The sequence below is a fragment of the Lactuca sativa genome, chromosome 6 (assembly GCF_002870075.4).
Source record: "Lactuca sativa cultivar Salinas chromosome 6, Lsat_Salinas_v11, whole genome shotgun sequence".
NCBI lineage: Eukaryota > Viridiplantae > Streptophyta > Magnoliopsida > Asterales > Asteraceae > Lactuca > Lactuca sativa.
Window position 1 is genome coordinate 168,569,140 of NC_056628.2, and position 27,553 is coordinate 168,596,692.

At 37.9% G+C, this 27,553-nt stretch overlaps 4 protein-coding genes across 6 annotated transcripts; 3 read left to right on the plus strand and 1 right to left on the minus strand.

The window, feature by feature from the left end:
• Positions 1-283: 283 nt before the first annotated feature.
• Positions 284-1,907, plus strand: LOC111895348 (probable rRNA-processing protein EBP2 homolog). 3 transcript variants are annotated; one of them, XM_023891432.3, is made up of 2 exons: positions 284-414; positions 795-1,907. In XM_023891432.3, exon 2 carries the CDS (start codon positions 803-805, stop codon positions 1,709-1,711), a length of 909 nt encoding a protein of 302 aa, XP_023747200.1. In that variant the 5' UTR covers positions 284-414; positions 795-802; the 3' UTR covers positions 1,712-1,907. The 3 variants fall into 3 exon arrangements, with proteins under 3 accessions (XP_023747200.1, XP_023747213.1, XP_023747205.1); XM_023891445.3 differs by lacking the exon at positions 284-414 and adding an exon at positions 436-460; XM_023891437.3 differs by lacking the exon at positions 284-414 and adding an exon at positions 547-569.
• Positions 1,908-6,327: 4,420 nt separating this feature from the next.
• Positions 6,328-8,869, plus strand: LOC111895337 (subtilisin-like protease). The gene has a single exon (XM_023891420.3). It carries the CDS (start codon positions 6,492-6,494, stop codon positions 8,721-8,723), a length of 2,232 nt encoding a protein of 743 aa, XP_023747188.1. The 5' UTR covers positions 6,328-6,491; the 3' UTR covers positions 8,724-8,869.
• A 4,542-nt stretch (positions 8,870-13,411) lies between these two features.
• On the minus strand, positions 13,412-16,217 carry LOC111895366 (subtilisin-like protease). The gene has a single exon (XM_023891452.3). It carries the CDS (start codon positions 15,748-15,750, stop codon positions 13,525-13,527), a length of 2,226 nt encoding a protein of 741 aa, XP_023747220.1. The 5' UTR covers positions 15,751-16,217; the 3' UTR covers positions 13,412-13,524.
• A 378-nt stretch (positions 16,218-16,595) lies between these two features.
• Positions 16,596-19,145, plus strand: LOC111895375 (subtilisin-like protease 4). The gene has a single exon (XM_023891459.3). The coding sequence runs from the start codon at positions 16,596-16,598 to the stop codon at positions 18,879-18,881; it is 2,286 nt and encodes a 761-aa protein (XP_023747227.1). The 3' UTR covers positions 18,882-19,145.
• The last annotated feature ends 8,408 nt before the right edge of the window (positions 19,146-27,553 follow it).

Here is a 27,553-nt window from a genome sequence, read left to right on the forward strand (position 1 = left end):
GATAAATTTGATGGTGAACCAGTTTGAAACCGAACCGGTTTAAGGGTGAACCGATGTTGACTTTGTTGACTTGAACCGAACCGGTTCGGAAAAAAACCGGTTTGTACACCTCTTTCTAGTGGACTGTTTTTTCTTTTTTTTCTTAATGCTTATTAAGCCAAATAGTGGGTCATTTTTATGGGCTTTATTCCAGACGTTGGGTCTATGTATATATAAGGCCGATAAGCAGCAGCGCACAACGATTATACAACGATTATGAGGTTTAGTTTAATGGACTCAAATACTTCAATGTCATTTCTATGGGCTTTATTTCTGGGCCTATATATAACATAGACAATCGTCAGCGAAACATACACTGCGTTCTTTGAGGGTTTAGGGTTTATACATCCACACATCCGTCTCGCCCTTTTCAAGGTTAGTTCTCTACATCATCTGTCTACGAATATCATCACTTATCCAGGTAGTTTGATGTCAAATAGTCGGACTCCTGTTTTCTATGCAGATGTCCATTACATGTATGATTTCGCAAGTTTGGTGTTCTCAGATTAGCGAGAAACCTGAATAATCATGTAATTTTTCATCAGATAATCGTAAAAAATTACAGACTTTATGTTTTTATTATGGAAATTTATGCATTAAGGATTTACTCGATAATGACCTGTCTGTTGCTGTTAATTATGTTTTGTAACTGTTAGAATGTCGGTCGATAGGAAATTTGGTAGCTGGAATGCTTGTTTCTAGTTTGAACTTGTGGTATACTCACAAAAGATTTGTTGAATGATATTTCTTAACAGATTACTAGATGGCCATAAAAAAGCCCACACCAGAATTGTTACCTGAAGATCTCGATGTGGAGGCTTCTGAATCGGAACAAGAAACAGATTCTGAATCAGAATCAGAGTCAGAAGGAGATGAAGATATAAAATTATCAGAACCTTCAAAAACCTCCATATACAACAAAGAAGGTCTACTCGATAAACTTAATGACATCACCTGGCCTGAAGACATTGACTGGATCAACAAACTATCACTAGACATCCAACAAGAACAAGAAGTAGATGTCAATGATGACCTGGCACGTGAGCTGGCATTCTACACTCAAGCACTAGAAGGTACACGTGAAGCCTTTCTGAAATTCCAAACCATGGGCCTCCCATTCCTTCGCCCCACAGACTACTATGCTGAAATGGTGAAAACCGATTCCCACATGGAGAAAATCAAGGGAAGACTTTTATCTGAAAAGAGAAGAATGGAAGAAGCTGAAGAAAGAAGAAAGATGAGGGATAATAAAAAGAAGGCTAAAGAAGTACAAGCTGTGAAACAGAAAGAGAGGGTGAAACAGAAGAAAGATGAGATTGAATCTGTTAAGAAATGGAGGAAACAAAGACAACAAAGTGGGTTTGCTGAGAAGAAAGATGGTGACATGGGTTTGCCATTTGAAGGAGGAAAGGAATCAGATACATTTAAGAAGAATAAGAGACAAGGGGTGTCACCATGGGATAGGTCAGGTGGAAAAGGGAAAGGGAAAGAGCAAAAAGGAGGGAATGGAAATGGGAATGGAAAGAGGAAGAGTAGGGAGTTTAGGGATTCAAAGTATGGGTTTGGTGGAAAGAAAGGAATGAAGAAACAAAACACTGCTGAAACTACTAATGATTTTAAAGGGTTTAGAAACAGTGATTCTGGTCAAAACAAGAAAAGAAAGAAGTTTTGAAAGATTTGATGGATGCTTTTCATTGGTGTACTCTATGTTGTTGATCCACATCAGTTTTGTTTGTTTTGGGTCAGATTTTCAAGTTTTAAAATCGATATTTTGTTTTCATTTTGTGGCTTTATTTAAGTTGAATGTTACATTTTACTATTTTAGTTTCATTTAGGAATCAAATGAAGATATGACATTTTGGTTTTGACATATGCAGAGTTATGGAGTGTAGAAGTTCATTTTTCTTTTACTAACTCATAATATCAACTTACTTACATTTTCTTTACAGAAAACACCAATGTACATACAATTCTTTACTCATTATAGCAACGTACTTACATTACATTCCTTCACCGATAATTACCAAATGTAAAAAAAAACATACTTTTCACTTTTACCAAACTATTTTTGTTTAACTGGTGAATGTTGAGCATATGAGCTTGCAAAAGCTACTAAAGAATTAGGACCTGGTGAAATTTTGCTCAACTTTGAAATAAAACAAGAACATATTTTTCAATTTTTTTAAAGTTGAAAAACAAGGTGATGGAAATGATTTCTTTAGGCAGTGTTGTGCAGGTTAATGACGGTGGCTGAAGGTGGTGGTGGCGGCTACTTCTTTTAGAGAGAAAGAAGAAGATTATGGTAGAACGTAATAGGGATGAGATTTAAAACCAGAAAACTAGACCAAAACCGAAACTGTTAGAATCGGAATATGTAGAACAAGTTCGGGTTCTGGGTTTAAATAATGACTTTATCCGGGTTCCGGGTAATCCTGGTTTTGTGTCCTTCGCGTCAGCGTATACCAGGTTTAAGAACCAGAACGAGTTTTTGTACAAAATTTTAAAACATGCATATCTTATTCGTTTGAAATCAGATTGGCATGATTTTTTTTTCAGAGTGTAGTTTATAGTTTTTACATGATTTTCAACTATAATTTTGTCATTTTTGGTTTCATATTTTATTGACTTGTAGTCCCCTAAAGTTGAAATATCAAAGTTGGAAAATTTCTGTTTTTTTTTTCTTTTTTTTCTTTTTTTTTTTGTATTTTGTATTCAATGAAATTTTAAAACATGTTTATCTAATTCGTTTGAAGTCGGATTATCATTAGTTTTTTACAATTTTATCATTTTTAGTTTAATATTCAATATAGTCTCCGAAATCGGGATATAAAAGCTGGAAATTTTCAAAATTCAACCAACAAAGTAATTACGAAAAAATCTTTTTCAGTTATAGAGTCACTTGACCCGGTCCCATCTGACCCACTTTGATGTTTCCAGGTTATCCGGTTCTAGATCCACTTTACCTCGTACTTACCCGGAACCGAACTGGAACCGGTTCCTATATACCAATCAGGTTTCCGATACAATATCCTGCTAAATGGTTCCGGGTTTTCTAGGTCTGGTTTGGACCGACTTTCATCCCTATACTATACAGTTGATTAAAAGAAATATTAAATAGAAATGAGAAGGAATTTTACCTGGTAATGCAATAGATAAATTCAATAGTTGAAAACAAAATATGTGATAAGCGGAAATTCTCAATAGTTGAAAACATAGGAAAGTGCCTAAAGTGTCTTAAGATTACAATCAAACCGAGAGCCAAGATTGACATGATATTGAAGAAATCAATATTTCTTAACGATCATGTTGATTTTCTTTCTGATTTGGTTGTGGTTTACTGAATTTCTATCTTATCGACTGACAGTTCGGTTCTTGCCTTTTCTGCATCGGTTAAACAACATTAAAAATACAATAATTTGTAACACCCGCAAATTTGAGGAGCAACTTTGGGTATAAATCACCTTTTGAGGATTCGACACGACATGTTGGAGGCACCAACACGTGTGTCTAGATAAGAAAAGACGTGTGTTTCATTATGGGCAACACGACATGTTTCCTCTTGGAACACGGTGTGTTGATGGCTAGAATGAAACCCTAATCTACCAGTCATTCTACAGGTTTTGTGAGCGTACGAGGTAGACTGTAGGCCGGTGGGGTGTTCCATTCAGAGTGAAGGCTCTGTATGTATGTTGTTTACTATTATTGTTATGATTATGTGTTGTGTTGGTACTTTGGGGGAACTCACTAAGCTTCGTGCTTATAGTTTCAGTTTATTGTTTCAGGTGATTCAGATGTTTTGTGGCGAGACAAAGGTGTGACCGTACACATCCTTGATTTTACTACCGATTGGATCTTGAGAGACTGATTTTAAATAATGTTTTGGAAACAATGATTTTGTGAACACCTTTATTACTAAATGGGTTGATTTTAAAAGTTTAAATTTTCTTGAAATTTTTGGGATGTTACATTATTCTTGATAATCAAGCATTTCGTTTGGAATAACGTCAAATGTTTGTACTTCTCGATCTCCTCTATTACTCACCTTTGCCTCCGCCTTGTATTTGCTTCCATGTTCACCGGAGATCTCCTCCAACAATCTCTCTTTAGTCTCCGTAACTAAAAAGGTAAAGAAAACCCCCAACATATTCGTCACCGCCAAGATGATCATTGCTTTCTTAATCTTATGTCTATCACCATGCAACATGTACATTTGAATCCCAAAAGCACCCACCATTTCCCCGACCTTCCAGCGGCAACACTCATTGCATGGCAGGTTGATTTCACCCTGGTCAGAAACAGTTTTGTCAGTAAAACGAAAGTCGTGTTGTTAGGCCTGAAATTTGCGAAGAAGAAGGTCAACCCATATAGACTAGCAAACAACCATTTGTTTTCATGAGTGAAGAGGGCGTTGTACTTGATTCCGATATGAACATGAAAATGGACATCATGAAAAATCTTATAAACTGAATGTTAAACATGCCAGAAAAATTTATTATCAAATAATTTAAGATTGATGAGTCATGTTGTCAATGGCAAATCTAGGAATTCTGTCAGTTGGGGTCAATGGTGAATTCAGAGGCCCACGCTGAAAAAAAATGACGGGTTGCACTTAAAGATAATTTACAATACGTCTGAAAAGTTCTCAAAAAAATGTTCATTATGATCTACAATTTGAAGGGCCGTCTTTACTGGAAAAAAGTCCACAAATAATATATCTAATTATAACATATCATCTTAATATAAAATAATTTTCACTTGTGGACATGTACATTTTTAAAATCTAAAGTAGTGATAGTAAAATAAATGAAATAGAATGTTATAATAGTGATGTATCGATAATGTTTACTTGTAAAATATTTAACATGATCAAATGGTTTAGCAATTGTATGTTTGTAAGTTGTAACATTTTTTTATTAAGAAAATACAATTGACTTAAGAAAACCCACATAAACCAAGACGATTTGGTCAAATTTACCAAAATCAAATAAACATAGGATTACATATTAAAATTATCAAACAAAAATCAAGTTAAAAGGTTAAACTTATTTTGTGAATAACTCTTGATGACAATACAACTGGAGGTAGGAGTGAGCAAAAACCAAACCAACAAAAAAAAACCCGACTAAACCGCAACAAACCGCAACTGAAAAATCGAAACCGATACAAAAACCGAAAATGCGGATTTAATCTTAACAAAAACCGAAGTTATTGGTGCGATGCGGTTTTTATGTAGAAACCGGTCCATCAAAACCGAACCACACCGCTGGAGTATAAAGTATAAACATTAAATTACTCGATTATATTATATACGATTGTATATTATTTAAAAGACTAATATATATATTATATGTTGAATTTGAAGTACGTAGGGTTAACAATAAATGATTCTAAAACATTTAAAAGAAATCACACAAGTTTGTGAATCACTAAGAATTTCATAGTGTGTTTATTTATTTTATTTTATTTGGTAGTGTGTTTATGTTGGAAGATGCTACTGCAAATGGAAATGGAAGACTAATATAATTAATGGGATGCAGACTAATGGTACGAATCTGAATATATAAATCATTTATCTTGTATTTAAATAGAAATACAAAATGTCATTATACTCTTTATTTTTCCAATTAATATGGAAAACAAAGGAGAGGTTACAGTGATACTTATTATTTCAAAAGATTTTCAAATCAAGTAATGAATGTCAAAACCATACCAGTGAACATAAAAAAGCGCACCCAGTTTGACTCAATTTAAAATGACACCGAACCGATACAAACCGAAACCGCATTCGAAAATCGCAAAACCGAACCATTGAAAAATCGCACCCAATGGTTTTTACAATGCAAAAACCGCACCTTGCGGTTTGTGGTTCGGTTTGGCTCTAAAATCGCACCATGCTCACCCCTAACAGGAGGAGTAAATTAGGCGGTGTTTGAACTTTGAAAGTCAAAAAGACTTCGTTGCATGTTGTATTTGTTTTACTTTAGTTCTTAGGCAATTGAAGGCCTTTATTATAAAATGAATAATTAAGCCCAATTTAACAGACTAAATTTATTGTCCATCAAAAGTCGTTGGGGGCATAGGCCCTGCTGTTTGTAAATCAGATTAATACAATGCCTAAAAATTAAAGAAGATCCGTTCAATAATAGATACAAGTTCTTAACTTTAGCCAAAATTAAGAGAAAAAGTCAACTAAATATCATGCTTCTATTCTTGGTTATATCAAACTAATTTACTCCTTGTTGGCAAATCCAACAATGCTGCTTAGAAGTAATCCCCATAGCTACTTACTATGTAAGAACTTTTTTTTTAGCTTAGCCCTTTCCCAAAATCCAAAAAAGAAAGGTCATTTGCCAAATATCATCAATAAAGCTCTATCCAAAAACGTCCTGTGTGCTATATATATAGAATCTACAAACATTCAACAAGATGTATACTCAAATTGTTCAATAATCATGGATAGGAAGAGATATAACTTCCTACCAGAACTTTCTTTTTTGTTGGTTCTTACTTTCACCAACATCTTTGACACCACTTCTGCAAATTCCAACCAAGCGGATACCTATATTGTCCACTTAGATTCTCCTAACAGCATTGTGTTTGCTAAACCAGAAGAGCGTGAAAAATGGTACAATTCTTATTTGTCTGAAAGCAGCACTGGATCGGATGAAAAACCGAGCATGATTCATGCATATCACAATGTGTTCACTGGGTTTGCAGCCAAGTTGTCTACAGATCAAGTAAAAGCCATGGAAAACATGGATGGATTCATATCTGCAAGACGTGAGAGGGTGTACAAGCTGCATACAACACATACTCCCAGGTTCTTGGGATTGCATCAAAATCTAGGATTATGGAGAGGATCAAACTATGGAAAGGGAATCATAATCGGGGTTCTAGACACTGGAATTACACCAGGTCATCCTTCTTTTGATGACAAAGGAGTCCCTCCTCCTCCTCAAAAATGGAAAGGTAAATGTGAAGTTGCAGGGTGTAACAACAAGTTGATTGGAGCAAGGGATTTTACTGATAGTGCTTCGGGTTCACCTCTTGATGATGAGGGACATGGGACCCACACTTCTAGTACAGCTGCTGGGAACTTTGTTGATGGGGCGAATGTCTATGGAATGGCTAAAGGCACTGCTGCAGGAATGGCACCACTTGCTCACGTGGCCATGTATAAAGTGTGCGATGATGATGGGTGTTCTGATAGTGCTATCTTAGCAGCCATGGATGCCGCCATTGAAGAAGGAGTAGATGTGCTTTCACTCTCACTTGGTGGACTTTCTCTTCCATTTTATGAAGATGGTATTGCAGTAGGTGCGTTCAGTGCTATTCAAAAAGGAATCTTTGTAAGCTGTTCAGCTGGAAACTCCGGGCCTTTCAATTCAACTTTGTCAAATGAAGCCCCATGGATTCTCACAGTTGGTGCTAGTACCATGGATAGAAACATAAGAGCAACAGTTTATCTTGGAAACAAGGCTTTGCTTGATGGAGAATCTTTATTCCAACCAAAAGATTTCCCTCAAAACTTTATGCCTCTGGTTTACCCAGGTTTGACCGGTGGTCAACAGGCAGCATGGTGTGCGAAAGGATCATTAACATCCATTGATGTCAAAGGAAAGGTAGTGATTTGTGATCGAGGAGGTGGTGTAGCAAGAATTGACAAAGGACAAACAGTAAAAGACGCAGGAGGAGCTGCCATGATTCTCATAAATCAAGTAACCGATGGGGATTCTACAGAAGCAGATGCTCATGTTCTTCCTGCATCACATGTTGGCTATTCAGATGGTGTGTCAATCAAGACATATTTGAACTCAACCTCATCTCCTGTTGCCACCATCATCTTTCGTGGAACTGTAATTGGTGTAACTACAGCTCCCGAAGTTGCATCTTTCTCATCCAGAGGGCCCAGCGTGGCAAGCCCAGGAATCGTGAAGCCCGACATTATTGGGCCTGGAGTTAGCGTTCTTGCAGCTTGGCCTGTTTCTGTTGAAAACAAGACCACAAATTCAACATTTAACATGATCTCAGGCACATCAATGTCATGCCCTCATCTTGCTGGGATATCAGCATTGTTGAAAAGCGAACATCCTGATTGGTCTCCTGCAGCTATTAAGTCAGCAATCATGACATCAGCAGGTCAGGTAAACCTAAATGGTGACCCAATCGAGGATGAGAGAGAGCTTCCTGCTGACATTTTTGCCATAGGTTCTGGGCATGTCAATCCATCAAAAGCTAGCGATCCGGGATTGATTTTTGATATACAACCCAATGATTACATACCTTATTTATGTGGTTTAGGATATACAAGCAAACAAGTTGGAATCATCGTGCAGAAAAGAGTTACATGCTCAAAAGTAATTCCAGAAGCACAACTCAACTATCCTTCCTTTGCTGTTACTTTAGGAGTAGGGGATTCCAAAACTTTTACAAGGACAGTGACTAATGTTGGTGAAGCTAATTCAACTTACACCATAACAAGTTCTTCTATTCCAGATGGTCTAAATTTAGGTATTGGCACTGGGGGGCTTAAGTTCACTGCATTGAACCAAAAAGTGACATTTGAAATGTACTTCATACGGGATAGTCAGTATGTGGTCAAAACTCCATATGCGGAAGGATTTATCACTTGGGGTTTTGGTAAATACTCTGTCAGAACTCCATTTTCTATCAAGTTTGTGTGAGGGGAATTAATTAACAACCAACGTGGTGATACAGAATCAAATAAATTTTCCAAGTTTTTGTTGAATTCCACTCTCTTTCTGGCTTGTTTCCATTGATGAAGAGCATGGTAGTTCACCATTAATAATACTTTTGTTATTCATGATCATATCATTACACTGTCAACTGCATTTAATGTTGAGTGTCGGGTATCAAGTACTAAAACCTCAGAAACATACCATACTCTGTACGGCCTCGTAGATATTTTTCACAACAATAACACTCGGAGTAAAACTTCTTAAATATAAATAAATAAGAGAATGATATTAGTTTGTTAAACATACGCATCAAGTTATAGACTTGTGATTCATGAATATAGATTCATTTCTGATTTCCCGACAGTTACTCATGATTTACTCATATTTGTATTGACAGAAAGATATCGATTTAGCGAACTCCTCGTGAATTAGGGGTGAGCAAAAACCGACGCGCAAACCAACAACACCGAAAAAACCACATTAACCGAAACCGAAAAACCGAAACCGAAATGAAAACCGATGGTGCAGTTTTTAGTTTTGCAAAAACCGAAAATACTCGGTGTGGTGCGGTTTCTAGTCTCGCAAAAACCGCCAAAAACCGAACCGCACCGCACATATATATATATATATATATATATATATATATATATATATATATATATATATATATATATATATATATATATATATATATATATATATATATATAAAGTGTTGATATTTGTAAGAACCAAGAACTTATGACAATTAAAATTTCTATAAATGTAAATATTTATCTTATCTATCGGAGGATGATTGTATATTTTTAAACATACATTAAGCGGTATTTACAATAACAAATAATGTTTATGACCTTTTTTTTTAATATTCAAATATGAAGAGTACTAGTGATATAGTACCATTTTTATGAATACATTAATTGATATTATCGTATGTACTTATGAAACAAATATTATATTAAATTCATATTATATTAAAAGCATTAGAAACATGTTGATTGAGTAGTTATGTAATTTGATTTCAAACCAAGAGGTGGTGGTATCGGTTTATCTCCAATTAATGATTAACACTCCTCATTTGAGTCAAAGTAACTCGCTAAGTTACTTGAGATTGAGTAAAAAGGCAAAACGAAAAAAAAAGTAACAAAAAGCCGCAAAAAAAAAACCAAACCGCAATAAACCGCATTAAAAAACCGCAAAAACCGAACCGCATAAAACCGAACGGTGCGGTTTATAAATTTCAAAAAACCGAAGTTGCGGTTTTCGGTTCGGTTTTGGCCAAAAACCGCACCGAACCGCACCATGCTCACCCCTATCATGAATCATTTGCTTATCTTTTTTAAAAGTGGATAATGGGATCGTCATTCATGGTATTGACTTAACTAATTATAGTCAAATAAATAGGATATGCATATTTTTAGAACCGATGTATGTAAAATATAAACAACAAAATTGATTAAACAATAAAACGAGGAGGATCCTTAAGGATATTTAGCCCCAATTAGTTTACGTTGTTGGGTTAAACACGCTAAGACCCTCCCATCTCGAGTCTAGAAGATGTAGGCAACAACCATCCTACAATCTTCTCCCACGAACATAAGGCCGGACGGAGTGATGCAGGAACAGTGTGCGGGACTCGTTCCCGCTCGTAGGAAGGAGGCGCGGGGAGGAGGTGAGGTGAGGGTTTTTTTTTTTTTTTTTGAGTTGCAGATTTTAACCAGAAAGAAGATGAATGTTTTTGGAAATTACATATTTGGCTCCTATGTTTTGGTCTTATGTCAGAATACATTCAGTTTTGAATTCTCTTCATAAAAATAGTTTTTGAGAATTACAAAATAGACCTTATATTTTTAATTTTCTACTAATTTAAATACTAGGTTTAATATAATTTTTATTTTAATTCATTAAATACTTTTTTTAATTAAATTATTGGTTGTTTTTAATTTAAAAATTTTAAATCATAAATATCAATTAATTTTATTTAAAAAATATATAAAAAAATAGTAAGGAGAGCTTCCCACTCATTCATTGAGTTTTAGGTGAGGGAAAAGGTGGTGTGGCCCACAAAAAGTGAGGGAAACATCCCTTCCATACCCTCTGTGATGTGTTTTCTATGATGAAACAAAAATCTAAAAAAGTGAATGATGGAAAATCAAGTCTAACAACACTAAGCAAACAAAAATTATTTCACAAATAAAGTGATAAATACTACATTGCCCCAACTCTCTAACGAATTATTCCATTCTCTCCAAGGTGAAAGACCGAAGGGAAGAGATAGTAAAGCAGCAGGAAGGAAAAAGTAAAACACATAGGGTGCGTTTAGTTGCGAAAAAATGGGCCGTTTTCCGGAAAAAAATTTAAAAGAAAAATGAGAATTTTGAAAATGCGTTTAGTTCGTCTATTTTTCTAAATTTTTCACGGAAAATAAAAATTTTCTGTTTTTTTTTTAAATTACAAAGAAGTTGGAATTTTTTGGAAAACCGATAATCATTGTTTTCCATATTTTTCTAATTCTAAAAGTTTTCTAAAATATAAACACTCACTCTCACCCCATCAATCTCTACCTATCCTAATCTTACTACCCCCAACCCACCACACTCCTACCTACTTACACTCACTCCCAAACCCACCCCAACCCCCACAAACACACACACACCCACACACACACACACACACCCACAAACACACACGCCCACCCACACCCCCTTAAACATACACACACACACACACACCAGCACCCACAAACACACACACACACCCACAAACATACATACACAAACACCAACCCCCACAAACACACACACACACACCCACCCCCACAAACACACCCACACCCATACCCACAAACACACACACACACACACAAACTCTCACCCCCCCCCCCCCCCACACACACACCCACCCACCCACCCAACACCACTACCACAATCAACGATCTATCATCACCATCATCACCACTACTACCCTATCACTAGCACCACCACCGCCGCCATCACTACCACTGTCACAATTATCGCCGCCACCACCACTGCTTGTCATTACCCTGCTGCCACCACCATTACCACTGTCGCCATCATCAACACCACCACTGCCCCTTGCCGCTGCCCCCACCACCGCCATCATCCCTACACCTACCCTACCACCGCTAACGTTTTCTAAAAATAAAAACCGATAGAAAAATACACATCTAAACATATTTTCTAATTTTTTAAAACTGAAAATGAAAAATGAATAAGTATTAACTAAACGTGTTTTCTAAATTTTCTAATGAAAACCGAAAACGGAAAACGAAAACTGAAAACTAAAAACTGAAAAGGGAAAACAAAAAACAAAAAATGAAATTTGTTTTTCCGTAACTAAACGCAACCATATTTTTTTGAGAGGCCGATGATGATCATGTATGTCGAAATGAAAAAACACAGAATGGACAGGTCGATGATGAAAGTCAAAGTTAAAAAACGCAGTGAGGAGGTAGATGATGATGATGGAGGTGAAAAAAACGAAGTGAACAAGACGGTTTTTCTTTTCTATGAAGTTGAATATGCAAGGGTAATTTTGGAAAGTTTTTTGTTTTTCTATAATCAACCCAATTTGACGGATTGTTTAGTTTTTTTTTTACCAAAAGAGTGTATTTGATATTTAGCATATAGTTTCAAAAACTTTCACAAAATATGTATAGTTTCAAATTTTTATATTTTTCAAAAACTTTCAGGTTTTTAACTATTTTTACATATTCTTTAAATATATTTTTTTAACTTTTTTGTAACTTTTTGTTAATAATTATCAATTTCCTTTAGAAACCCGATTATAACAAACAATTTTTTAAATCTCAACCAACAATAAATATTTGCAAAAATCAACAAACAATTTGATCCGATTTTGATGTTATGGGTCAATTTTTGTAAAACGTGAAATTCAATTTTTTGATTGTTGTTTGACTTGACACCCCATTGCTTGGGAGATTTTCTTTTCACAAACCTGTGAATTATATCATAATTAAGAGCTGAATAGTTCATTACTACTATCAAAGTTTGACAATTTTATTTTAAAACCAACACATTTGCAATTTCTTTAATGCATTTGAAACCTAAGACACTAACAGTGGCCTACATTTTTTATTCAACAATTACAAACATATTTTTTGATAGCCCACAAAGGCACAAATACATTTCATTAAAGCAATTGAACTTCAATGTTTAGAAGTTACAAACACTAACAAACAAAATGAAATTTAAATTGTTTAATTATTTTGAAACATCCCACAAAATGAAAATGAAATTGTTTTTGTTTTCAATCACCTATTGAAAGGCTAGAGTCGGCCAAAGTCAAAATATAGTATATATCATTAGTATCAATTTCAGTCAATCGGTTGATAAATATGATTAGCTTAAAGTTACAAAAAGTAAAAAATAAACATACTATAAGAAAGTAAAAAAATTAGTTAAAAAAAATGAAAGTTAAAATTATTTGATAAATATTTTTAAAATTATACTTATTTATAAATATATTTTTCAAAAACACCATTTTGATTAAAATCTCAAAAATACCCACTCTTTTAGTACTTTTGGGGGCTGCAAGGATCGAACTCGGATCCCTTGTGTAATCAATCAGCGCCCCTTCAAACTTGCATTGGAATGGTATTATTAATGACAAACAAAAAGCATAAGTATTATTAATGACGAACATCCATGTTCTTCATCAAAGGAAAAAACCAGATAGAGAACGGAATTACAACAAAAACATGAAAAACGTATGTGACTCTTTACAACACTAATTGGTTGTGCCCCTCAGACAAACTTGATAGAAAATGGAGTCCTGACCGAGTATTTACCAAAACCCCAAGTTATATATCCTTCCGCATATGGAGTTGTGACCTCAAAATCTCTATTCCGTAGGAAGAACGTTTGATATGTCAAACTTTGGTTCAATTCAGTGAATTTGAGCTCTGTAGTGCTAATACCTAAAAATAGACCATCTGGAATAGAAAAACTTGTTATGGTGTAATTTGAATTAGCTTCACCAACATTAGTTACTGTCCTTTCAAAGGCTTTTCCATCACCAACTCCAAGAGTAACAGCGAAGGATGGATAGTTAAGTTCTGCTTCTTCTATTCCTTCTGAGCACGTAACTGTTTTCTTCACGATGATCCCAACTTGTTTGCTTGTATATCCTAAACCACACAAATAAGGTATGTAATCATCCGGTTTTATATCAAAAATCAACCCTGGATCATTAGCTTTTGACGGGTTGACATGTCCAGAACCTATGGCATAGATGTCAGCAGGAAGCTCTCTCTCATCCTCGACTGGGTCACCATTTAGGTTTACCTGACCTGCTGATGTCATGATTGCTGACTTAATAGCTGCAGGAGACCAATCAGGATGTTCACTCTTCAACAATGCTGATATCCCAGCAAGATGAGGGCATGCCATTGATGTGCCTGAAATCATGTTAAATGTTGATTTTGTGTGTGTGCTGTTTTCAACAGACACTGGCCAGGCTGCAAGAACGCTAACTCCAGGGGCGATAATGTCGGGCTTAATGATACCCGGGCTTGCCATGCTTGGCCCTCTGGATGAGAAAGATGCCACCTCGGGAGCTGTTTTATTCCCAATTACAGTTCCATGAAATGTAATTGTAGCAACAGGAGATGGGGTTGAAATCAAATATGTCTTGATTGAGACACCGGATTCATAACCAACATGTGATGCAGGAAGAACATGAGCATCTGCTACTGTGGAAACCCCATCTGTGACTTGATTAAGTAGAATCATGGCAGCTCCTCCTGCCTCTTTTACTGTTTGTCCTTTCTCAATTCTTGCTATGCCACCACCTCTATCACATATCACTACTTTTCCTTTGACATCAATGTTGATTAATGATCCTTTCGCACACCATGCTGCCTGTTGACCACCGGTCAAACCTGGGTAAACCAGAGGCAAAAGGTTTTGAGGGAAATCTTGTGGTTGAAATAAAGATTCTCCATTAAACAAAGCCTTGTTTCCAAGATGAACGGTTGCTCTAATGTTTCTATCAATGGTACTAGCACCAACTGTGAGAATCCATGGAGCTTCGTTTGACAAAGTTGAATTGAAAGGCCCGGAGTTTCCAGCTGAACAACTTACAAAGATTCCTTTTTGAATAGCACTGAATGCACCTACTGCAATACCATCTTCATAAAATGGAACAGAAGCTCCACCAAGTGAGAGTGAAAGCACATCTACTCCTTCTTCAATGGCTGCATCCATGGCTGCTAAGATGTTACTTTCAGAGCAAGCAAAATCATCACACACTCTATACATGGCCACGTGAGCAAGGGGTGCCATTCCCACTGCAGTGCCTTTAGCCATTCCAAATACATTAGCACCGTCCACAAAGTTTCCAGCAGCAGTACTAGAAGTGTGGGTCCCATGTCCCTCTTTATCAAGCGGTGAACTATTAGTAAAATCCCTTGCACCAATCAACTTGTTGTTACACCCTGCAACTTCACATTTACCTTTCCATTTTCGAGGAGGAGGAGGGACTCCTTTGTCATGAAAAGAAGGATGACCCGGTGTGATTCCAGTGTCTAGAACCCCGATTATGATTCCCTTTCCGTAGTTTGATCCTCTCCAGAATCCAAAATTTTGGTGTAACCCCAAGAATCTGGGAGTATGAGTTGTATGGAGCTTGTACATTCTTTCAGGTCTTGCAGATACAAATCCATCTATACTTTCCATTGCTTTTACTTGATCTGCAGACAGCTTGGCTGCAAACCCCATGAACACATTGTGATATGCATGGAGGATGCTCGGTTTTTTATTCGATCCGATACCGCTTGATGATAAAAAAGAATGGTACCAACTTTGTTGGTCTTCTGGTTTAGCAAACACTATGCCATTAGGAGATTCTAAGTTGACAATATATGTTTCTGCTTGGTTGGCATTTGCAGAAGAGGTGTCAAAGATGCTTGTGAAAGTTAGAATCAATAGAATATAAAGTTCTGGTAAAACGTTATATCTCTTTCTCTCCATGACTATTGAAAAATTTGAGCATATTTCTCATCTGATGTTTATGAATTCAATATATATAGCACATGGGGGATTTTGTTGGAGACAGCTTACTTCATTGATGATATTTGGATTTTGGCTTTTTTTTTTTTTTTTTTTTGGATTTTGGGATAGGGCTGGCTTAATTGGGTGAATGGATGATATTTGATCTTTCTTGTTGGATTTTGGGGAAGTCTTACAAAGTAACCAACGATAGTGATTACTTTAATAGTAGCATTGTTTGAACTGTTCTAACAAGGAGGGGGTAAGTTACTTTCATATCTTAGCAAGAATACAAGCACTGTTTTTAATCGACTGTTTTCTTGATTTGGGCAAAAGTTAAGTACTTGGATTATTTTGCCTTAAATATAGGGAACCATGGAAGGAGGTCTACTTTGAAGCCCAATTATAATTTCGTGGCCCATCAGCCCATTTCACAAATCATATTGCATTGATATAGATAACTTATTTAACTTTGATGTTAATCTTTTAGTCGTGGGAAATAGAATTGAGGTTATTTTGGTCGGTTGGCTCTCTGTGTAAGCAATTTGACTATCATTTCCATGTTGACCTTATCTTTATATATAAAAATGAACATGTGTTGTTTTATATATTTAAATAATATACCATGAGATCTACATCTACCAAAAGCTAATTACTTTTTCTTATTATAAGTCTTTGGATCCAAATACAAAAACGCAACCCAAAACTTAAAATGTCCAAGTAATTTGTATTTGCTAAAACTACTTAAACCCTTGTACAAATTATAGACAAAGTTCTTAAAAAACCATATATAGCAAATTATTCTAAACCTCCCTCTTGTCTTCTCCATGATCTGTAAACGCCTGTCACGGATGACTATCAACGCACGCCTAATTTTCATCCAACTATTCCTTACATTCTCTGTTACCATTGCTGCAGGAGGTACTGAATCTGAAAATACACGTGTCAGTAGTACTGGCTTGAAAAATTACATAGTCCATGTAAAGAGACAAGTAGCTTCACTATCTACAATAAGCAGCGAAGATCTGAAGGCATACCATCGATCATTTCTTCCCTTTAATACTCGTCTTGCATCCTCGGAGAAAGAGGAACCATTACTTTACTCATACCAAAATGTTGTCAGTGGTTTTGCAGCAAGACTCACTGATGCCGATATTGAAGCCATGAGTAAAATAGATGGGTTTGTATCAGCTCGTGAAGAAAGAATCTTGAAGCTTCAGACGACTCATACCCCAAAATTCTTGGGTTTGCATCAGAAATCAGGAATTTGGAAAGAATCTGAGTTTGGGAAGGGTAGCATCATTGGAATGTTAGACACTGGGATTCTACCGGATCATGCTTCATTTAGCGACCATGGAATACCACCTCCACCTTCTAAATGGAAAGGAAGGTGCGAGTTCAATGCCTCAACCTGCAACAACAAACTCATAGGTGCAAGATCCTTTACAATTGGTGCAATGGCTTCAAATATAAGCAGGACACCAATAGATGAATTTGGACATGGGACACATACTGCAAGCACAGCTGCTGGACGATTTGTTAAGAATGCAGAAGCATTCGGTGGTGCTGCAGGTGGAACAGCCGTCGGAATGGCACCCTATGCTCATCTGGCAATTTACAAAGTATGCTCCAATGGAGATTGCCCTGACAGTGACATACTAGCGGGGATTGATGCAGCAGTGGCTGATGGAGTTGACGTGATATCAATGTCTCTTGGGTTGGAGGAAAAGTTGCCCTTTTTTCACGACAACATCGCGATAGCTTCATTTGCTGCAGTTGAGAAAGGAATCTTTGTGAGTTGTGCAGCAGGGAACTTCGGTCCGATTAATGGCACTGCAACAAATCTAGCGCCGTGGGTTCTAACAGTTGGTGCTAGCACCACCGACCGGAAAATCAAAGCCACCGCAAAACTGGGAAACGATAAAGAATTTGATGGTGAATCTTTATTTCAGCCGAAAGGCTCCCCTTCTTCTACACTTTCACCACTCGTGTACGCTGGTGCTAATGAGAAACAAGATTCAAAGTTATGTGTCAACGGATCACTTGAAGGTATGGATGTCAAAGGAAAAGTTGTGTTGTGTGAGAGAGGTGTGACAGCAAGAATAGACAAAGGAGAAGTGGTGAAGAAAGCAGGTGGTGCAGCTATGATATTGATGAATCAAGAAGAAGAAGGATTCAGCCTAAATGCCGATGAACATGTCCTCCCTGCAACACATGTGAGTTATGCAGCTGGAGAAAAGATCAAAGCTTACATTAACTCCACACTTACACCAATGGCATCTTTATTGTTCAAAGGAACAGTAATCGGAGATCCTTTAGCTCCATTTGTGGCTGCATTCTCTTCTAGAGGCCCAAATACAGTGAGCCCAGGAATTCTGAAACCGGACATTATTGGACCAGGAGTTAGCATTCTAGCAGCATGGGGAAGCGTTAGCAGCAGAAAGCCCTCATTTGATCTGCTGTCTGGAACGTCAATGTCATGCCCGCATCTCAGTGGTGTTGCAGCACTGCTGAAAGCTACTCATCCTAATTGGACACCAGCAGCTTTAAAGTCGGCTATAATGACTTCTGCAGACCTTGTTAATCTCAAAGGTACACCAATAGTAGATGAAACACTCCAACCAGCTGACCTATTTGCTACGGGTTCGGGTCATGTTAACCCATCAAAGGCAAATAATCCTGGATTGATCTATGATATCCAACCTGATGATTACATACCCTACTTATGTGGGCTTGGGTACAGTGATGAACAAATTGGGATCATTGCACATCGGCCGATTAAATGTTCAACAAAATCTAGCATACCAGAAGGCCAGCTGAATTATCCTTCGTTTGCTGTTAAACTGGGACCACCTCAGACATTTACAAGGACAGTGACAAATGTTGGAGAAGCTTATACATCGTATGTTGCTAAAGTTGTTGCACCAAAAGGAGTATCTGTGAGTGTTAGGCCCAACAAGATCAATTTTACGCAGATGAACGAGAAAGCCACATACTCGGTGATCTTCATCCGCACAAATGAGGCAGCAGGTGATCATTCTCATGGCTATATAACGTGGGTCTCCACTAAATACATGGTTCGAAGTGTAGTCTCTGTGACCTTCATCATGTAAAACCAGCATATGCGGTACTTATCTGGGTACTTCCGCGTGTTGAAGACCAAGTCAGAACTGATCAATTGAGAATAATCTGTGCTGAAGTCTTGAAGATGAGTCATAATCGGATAAGATCTAGGATTAGCCTAACATCTCTCCACGTGCTGTTAGCTGAATTTCCTATTTTCTAGGTACTTTTTCTAATGTGTTTTTGTATCAGCCAAATAACGACGGAATAGGTAAAATGATATATAATTCGAAGTCTACCTATTCTAAAATGAATAGGTCTGTTATACACATCATTCTTGGAGCTTCTCATTATAATTTTTCTATTTGTATAGGAAGTACTAGTATGTTTAACATATTCTCACATAAGCTTTTTGATTTTGGGTAAATGATATTGTAGCCCTATAATGTTTTGGGTTTTGGTCGAATCAGTCCCTTAACTTAATTTCTTGCTTTTTAAGGGAATAAAGTCCATTTTGTCGGGTCTTTTTGGCCATTTTGTAAAATATGAAGGGGTAAACCGGTTACCCCTTGCCACCTCGTTAAATGAATTATCAAATATGTTTTCCAGCTTATTTTCACCTTATTACTCCATTTATTATCTTCTGTTATTGTCTTTGATTGGGTCCATCGTCCTTATCTCAAAAAGAACATTATCTCCCCTGAAAAATTCCCTCCACCCTCGACAACTCCGCCTATCAAAATTGTTTCTTCAACAAATCCAAATATGTGTTCCACTTCCTATATCTCCAACCTCCATAAACATAAAAAAGAATCGAACGACATGGAGCGACATTTGAAACCTCCACATTTCATGTCGGACTAGCGGCGGTGGTTGCAGATTGCCTTCAATGCCTCCCTTGATTGTTCACCATCATCGATGATGTTTAGGTCTCTAAGCTGTTTCTCAATCCATGCATCACAATTCTCCAATAGGAGGAGATATCTTTAATGAGGTAGTGTTAGGGTCCATAGGGATCCACTACACTCCTCGGCCTCTTGACCATCGTCGACCTTTAGACCAGCATCAATATTGCAAACTCCATGATGAAGCATTTAGTTTGTGATTAGTTTTCTCATCATATTTTAAGCAAATATATGATCATATGAGGTTTGTGCTAAGTATATTCTAATTTGTAATTGTGATTTGAGGTTTGAATTGCATATATGAGGTTTGTGTTAGTTTGATTCTGAGTTTGTACTGATAGTGGTTGTCGGAGGTGAATTGGGTGCCAGTAGGGTGTGTCTGTAATGTTTTTCTTGTGTATTGAAGCACTATCGACTTCATAATTCTCGTATTAGTTGTGCATGTGTGTGTGTCTGTAATGTTTCTTTTTGTATTTACTTTTGAACTTGAAATCAAGGTAAGTTTGTAAGTGTGTTTTATAGAAAATCTTCGAAATAGTAGCGCTATTATTTGCTTGAAAGAAGATTAAGACAATTTGTGTTGTAATTTCTTGGTCTTTTATTACGAACAGAAGCAAATGATAAAAGCTCAAAAAACAGGGGAGATCAGCATGTCTGAGAACAAAAGCAGCTAAACGGTTGTAACAATTTCCAGTGGAGAGGGGGGGGGGGGGGGGGGGGGGGTTAAACTCATGACGTGATGATCAAAGCTTGATAGTTGATAAGTCGGTGTGAACAGTAATGGTGTATGTATGTTTATATGTTCCATTCTACAGTTCTTTAATTTTGACTTACAAGCCACGTCATCTTCGATCGATTGTTTGGAAGATAGAACCGGTTATTCCAAGTTAAGGGGACCAAATAAACAGGTCAACATACATTTTATTCCCTTAAAAAACAATAAATTAAGTTAAGGGACTGATTCGATCAAAACCTAAAACATTGTAGGGCTACAGTGTCATTTACCCTTTGATTTTTTTAAAGTCGTATGAGCTTAGCATTTCATAGGTTTGATTTTGGAGGAAAAAATTAAGAAAAAATAAATAAATACAACCACAAACACTAAAAGGATAATTATTTAGCATTAAAATAGTGTTTGAATTATAATCAACCTCTAAAATGGTGGGTTTTAAAGACTTTTACATTTGGCTTTTATATATAGTGTTAAAATGTCGCTAAATTTGAAGGTCCATTGGAGTATTCTAGCCCTTTAAAATACAAAAATTGTGTATGGTTAGAATTGCCCTTAGCACAGGGTATACCTTCAACTTTTTGGGATTTTTTTTAATGAATGTTAGAAGATTAAGATAGGGCTTCTTAAATTTTTTATTTTTTTATAATTTGATTCATTTATGAAAAACATTAAGTATTGTGAGATATTGACATAAATTTGTATAATTTAAAATTTTATGTTACCATAAATATCGTAGTTATTACGGTATTAGTTATAAACTATTCTTCAATTACATGATTAGGTTTTATAATTTTTTGAGGAAAAAAATTTTCTTAATAAAAACTGATATCTAAACAGTTTTTTTTTTATTTGTTTTTTTTTTTTTGCTATTTCAAATAAATGTATGACTCATTGCTCATGATAAGTATTAATAAAAATAAATACTAACAAAACCTTAATCACATATAAAACTACTAAAGTTATAAAATATAGACAATCTTTTTTGTTTCATAGATAAAATCTGATATAAAGAAATCATGGACACATCATAAATGAAGTCTTACATATGAAAGTATAAACGCTAGTTTGTTATAAATAAAAAGTAATAATATTAAATACAATAATAAAAGTAACAAATAGTAGAGGATGATCATAAAAAATGATAAAATAATATAAATTCGGATTGTAATATATATATATATATATATATATATATATATATATATATATATATATATATATATATATATATATATATATATATATATACCTTAAAAAGCATTTACAAGATTTTGTTGAATTTTAAGAGGTACAAGACCTTATGCAATATATACAATTAATTTATGCATACAGAAAAAGTCTCTCTAATCGTTTGAAATCTAATCTGGTCAAAAGTCAAATTTAATCCGGTCAAAAGTCAGATTATAGTCTTGCCTCCTCCACTTTATATCTTTCCTTATGTATCGGTAGTTTGTTACTTTAGTTGAATCGGCTCCATTTTATATCACATGCGTATAGATAGGTCAAGATAAGATTTTGAATCAGTCAATCATACCCTAATTGTCGGCCGGAGGAGATGAAAACCCGCTCAAAGAGCTCAACAGATTGAAATTTCCACTGATCTCCTTTAAAATCTGCCATCAATCTCTTAAAAAACCTAGCTCCTACCACTACCTCCGGTATGTTTCTTCGTGTATTGTGTTCATCTATGTGTTCTTTATTCACCATCTTCTGTCTTATTTTATTTTAAAGGTACGCTCGGCATAAGAGGAAAGAGGGGAGTGGTTTCGAATGATCTTTTGCTTCCTTCTCTTTTCTAGCATCGTCGATCATGTCGTCTCCATTAGAGTATCTCTCTCTCTCTCTTTCTCTCTCTCTCTCTCTCTCTCTCTCTCTCTCTCTCTCTCTCTCTGTGATTATCACGATCTTCTTCTCCCTTTCAAAATATCTTTCGTTCTCTCTCCTCACCTCCTCACACACCTCTTATGCTCACCAAAACTTAACCACAGGCATCTACTTCTCACTAGAAATCGACCCTCTCATCTTCTTTCTCATCTACTTATATTTGGCATTTAATGAAAGTTTCTTACAAAAGGGTTTGCAATTGAGAAGGTCAAGGTTAGTGCTTGCTTGAAGTCATCAACTTTTGATTTTAGGCACCGATTGGGTTTTGTTTCATCTCTGTTACGATATTTTATTTAGGTTTTCAATTGGAATATTTTTTTGAAGATACGATGAAATGCTACCTGTTTGTATTTGAGTATCTCATGTGATGTTTTCAGCAGGTGCTGGGAGTTTAAATGGAATGTGGGAACTCATGAATATCGATTATGATATTGATGTTTAGTATTGTTTGGTGTTTGTGTTTATAATTGAATTGGGTTCGTTTGATCATCCATGGATTCATCAGGTGATTTTTTATCTTATCTCATATGCTCTTTTCTTTCCATGGTTTTTTTTCTTTTCTTTTTTTCTCCTGAACTTTGATGTTTGTCTTTTTTTAGCAAATGAGAAGTGAATGATAATAAGTTGATTACTTTCAGATGTATGTATGAATTGTGGTTGACTTGTAACACCCGAAATCAGAAAGGCCAAGAAAGGAAATGTAAAATCCCAAGTCAGAATCAAGAGTTCAGGGGGTAAAGTGTAAATAAAGAAGGGGACTCGACGAGTAGGTATTCCGAGTTAAGTGACTAACTCGTCGAGTCGGTAGTTTAACTCGACGAGTTGGTGCTGAAGAGAGAAAAACCCTAATCACGGGGTTGTGCCCTATATAAAGAATGTTATGTTCCTCCTTCAACCTCTTTACCTTCCCTTTGAGTTCCAGAAACCCCAAAATTCGTGTGAGGCTTCATTGTTGAGGAGATTGGGGGCTTAGAAGAGGAAATTGGTGGAAGGAGCTTGAGAAATTGGAAGTTAGCATCAAGGGCTTGTATAGATCTGTGATCTACATCAGTTTTGGGCACATCTCTGAGGTAAGGAGCCTTATCTTAAGCTATTTCCTTGTGGTTTATCCTTGGTGGTTGTTTTGTGAGTCCCTTAGCTTGTTTTGAGACCTATCTCGGATTTGGGAGTTAGATCTAGAGTTGCTGCTCCAGATCTAGACTCATGATGGCTTAGAATGTCATAAAGCTTCAGTTCTTGGGTTGTTGGTAAAGCCCATTTGTTTAAAACCCAAGCCCTAGTGTGTTTTGGGCTTATATCTCCTTGGTATCACGTAAAGTTTGCAACTTTACGTGAGGGATAGCTTGTAGAATGGTAGATCTATGGATTGGAGCCCCTGCATGGCTTGAAATGCCTCTGAATGGATTGAGAACTGAAGATACTCGGCGAGTCACATGAGTGTACTCGACAAGTTGTATGAATGTGTGCATGAACTCGGCGAGTTGGAAGAACAACTCGGCGAGTCTGTTGAAGATTGCCTTGGACTCGGCGAGTCTGGTCATGGAACCCTAACCTTTTCTGGTTAAGTCGTGAATCAGTGAGTCAAGGGACGACTCGGTGAGTTGAGCAGGATGGGACTCGAAGATTCTTGGACTCAACGAGTCAGGGGGTTGACTCGGCGAGTAGAGTCAGTCAGGTAGTTTGACTTTGACTAAGGACTTTGACTTTGACCAAGAGTTGACCAGTTGACTTCTAGGGGTGTTTTGGTAATTATTAGTATTTATTGAGTTTAGTTATTTGGTGTTGACCGGTGGAGGAGTCTGTGTCGGTGGTTGGAGCAGCATGATCTTATATCTTCAGCCGACAATTGCAGGTGAGTCTTCTCACCATACCAATGGGTCTAAGGCACCAAGGCTGGCCCATCTTATGTTGTGTGATATGATAGTTAGGTTTATGCTAAGCGGTATGCTGGTAATTATGTGATATGCTAGTTGTCTTTGTGATACTTTCATGGAATACCATGTAGGGTAGCCCATGACACATATGCCACAAAACCCCTACAGCCCTGCTGTAGACTCTGTCTTGCTCTGGCGGCCGAACAAAATGCTGACCCTGAACGTGTACCCTCGTTGTACACTGAAAGAACTCCCCCACTAGGATCTCGAATCGACACCAGTTGACGCTTGCAGTCTATCAAAGCTCCATGACGGCTCAGCCAATCCATACCCACTATCACACACACGTCCCCCATCGCGATCGGGACCAGATCTATCGGAAACTCCACACCGAAGATCTCAAGGACACATCCTCTAATCACATCCAAAGCATACAAAGCTCGCTCATCAGCTATGGAAACTCGCAGAGGCCGATCCAATGCCTCTCGACGGGTACTAATATGCTGACTAAATGTTATGGAAACAAACGACCGACTCGCACCCGAGTCAAATAACACCAATGCAGGCACAGAATTCACAAGAAAAGTACCTACGCATATGATCATATAAGCATAAAATCTCAACTCAAATAAAAGATGAAAAGAAAATACATACCAGCCACAACATCAGGCGCTGCGCGGACCTCCTCCGCGGTCAATTGAAACGCTCTCCCACGATCCCTCGGGGCCTTGGCCTTCACCGGCTGAGTCTCGGTAACCCTAGCAGCAGGCACAGATCCCTGCGCTGATTCCTGTAGAAGCTGCGGGCACTTGGCCTTTCGATGGCCAGTCTGGTTGCAATGAAAGCAAACCGCGAATCCCTTGGGGAATTCTCTTACGATATGCCCCTCCTTCCCACACTTGTAACATACTCCAGCTCTGCAAGACCCCTCATAACTCTTACCGCACTTCCCACAAGTGCGGCCCTTCGCGCCCCCAGATCTCGAATCAACGGGTCTAGCCCGCTTGGCTGCCGGATGAGACTGGGCCGGCCGCCGATCCATCCTCTGAGACTCGGCCTCCTCCCTAGCCTGAGTCTCCAGCTCGATCTCTCTCTTCCGGGCATTTTCCTGGAGCTCAGCAAATGTCCAGTAAGTCGAGTTCACCACGAACTCCCGTATATCTCTCCTCAGAACACCCAGATAACGGCTCATACGAGCCTGCTCCGTCGACACCTGCTCAGGGCAAAACATCTCCCTCTCATGGAACTTCCTGGTGATGACAGTCACTGAATCAGTACCCTGCTTGAGGGTCAAGAACTCCTGGATCAACCGTTCCCTCTCTACCGGGGGAACATACTCCTCTCGAAACATAGTGGTGAACCTCTCCCAGGTCATCTCAGAAATCTCAGCCAAAGTAAAGTTCGCCGTCATGAACTTCCACCAATCCTTCACTCCCACTCGGAGCTGGTTCAAGGCGAACCGAACCCTCAAGTGCTCTGGACAAGAGCACATATAGAAACATCCCTCGATGTCAGAGATCCACCTCATAGCGGCAATTGGGTCCTGTGTCCCGTCGAACTCTGGTGGCTTCGTGTTGCTGAACTCCCGGAACAACAACGAGTCACCTCCCTGAGGTCTGGCAGCAGCAACAGCAGCAGTAGCTGCTTCTGCAGCAGCCTCAGTCAACGCGGCGTACCGCTCATCAAAAGTCTCGATCAATGTGGTCTTGATGTCTCCAAACATCTCAGGAATCTCAGCCCGGATGGCAGCAGCCACCTCCTCATGAATCATCCGACGGATCTCCTCGTCGCTGACACCACTGGTCTCAGGTGTGTGTCGAGTCCCAACCATGATGTCTCTGAAATACAACGAAAATTATCAGAGATTTGATCGAACATGCTCATACTCGATGACGCAACCCTACTCGTCCTTCGTCGTCCAAAAGATTCTTACTTGAAATGTCCACTGATCTGGTGTCTTCAGTAGTACGGGCCTAATACTACTGACCACACCGCACCAGCATTCACTTCAAGTCCTCCTCCTTGGATCTTGGATTACAAGTACTCTATTCTCATGAGCTCCTAACTGTTATTACTCGCTCTCAAAGCATCTCAGCAGCAGAAAACTCCTAGGCTAAGGCATCACAAATCAGGCCACTCTAGTCCTAATATGAATACTTAGCCTACTCTAGCATGCATAATATAACATATCTCATAACACATAATGTAAGGGTACTTTTGGGGAATTCGTCGCTTGGGCACTGGCTGATCGTACACACGACTCTGCTCTGTTTGTCTCAAAACTCTGTTACTCTTTTCAAAAATTTCATTTTATTATAAAGATTCTCCTCAATTCCTCAGTTTGAGTTCAGATACGCCCGAAGATGCATCCGAATCCCTCAAACCAAGGCTCTGATACCAACTTGTAACAACGTAAATTTTCAAAACAAAATTTTCATTTTTAAAACCATCATTCTTCACAAATAACATCAACATATTGTTTCAAATGTATATTTATTACAAGACATCTCCCCCAGAATCCAAAACATAAACTCCACAAGTGTGTACGGATCATGCCGGCGCCTTCCCGCGCTCATCACTGGTACCTGAAACACATCACACAACAACTGTAAGCACAAATGCTTAGTGAGTTCCCCAAAATACCACATACAACACATACGCCGCTCAAGGCTATAATACGACCCTCCGGTCGATGTGTCTTAGCGGGACCCTCCAGTCCCGTAGCTCGTTGGACCCTCAGGTCCGGTCATAGCTCGTTAGGCCCTCCGGACCGGTCTGTATCGTTAGACCCTTCGGTCCGGTCTATATCAACATACAACATACACATAGCACATAGCACATAATCTCATACATAACACATAAGACCCTCCGGTCTACACAATATACCACTCTAGGTAAGTATAGTGAAAAGAATCACCTCGATGTCTCGGTAAATATCTGTCTTGGAAAAAATATGATCTAGCCTCCGCCTAATCACACAAAGTAATACACTCATAAATATAACTGCACTCAACCCTAAAGGTCAACAAGGTCAACGGTCAACTTTGACCGAACTCGGCGAGTGCACTAGGGCGACCCGGCGAGTCTATACGTGTCCACTGACTCTCTTGGATCCTCTCTTGACACGTCGAGTACTTCTCTGACTTGACGAGTTCCACCTGACATGAATCGCAGTGCCACCACGACTCAACTCGCCGAGTCTCAAGAACAACTCGGTGAGTTCCGGCTTGACTCAGTCCCCCTGACTCTCCCTGACTCACTGAGTCGACCCCTAAACTCGACAAGACCACTCAGTGAGTGGTTACTGGCAAACTTCATGCTACTCG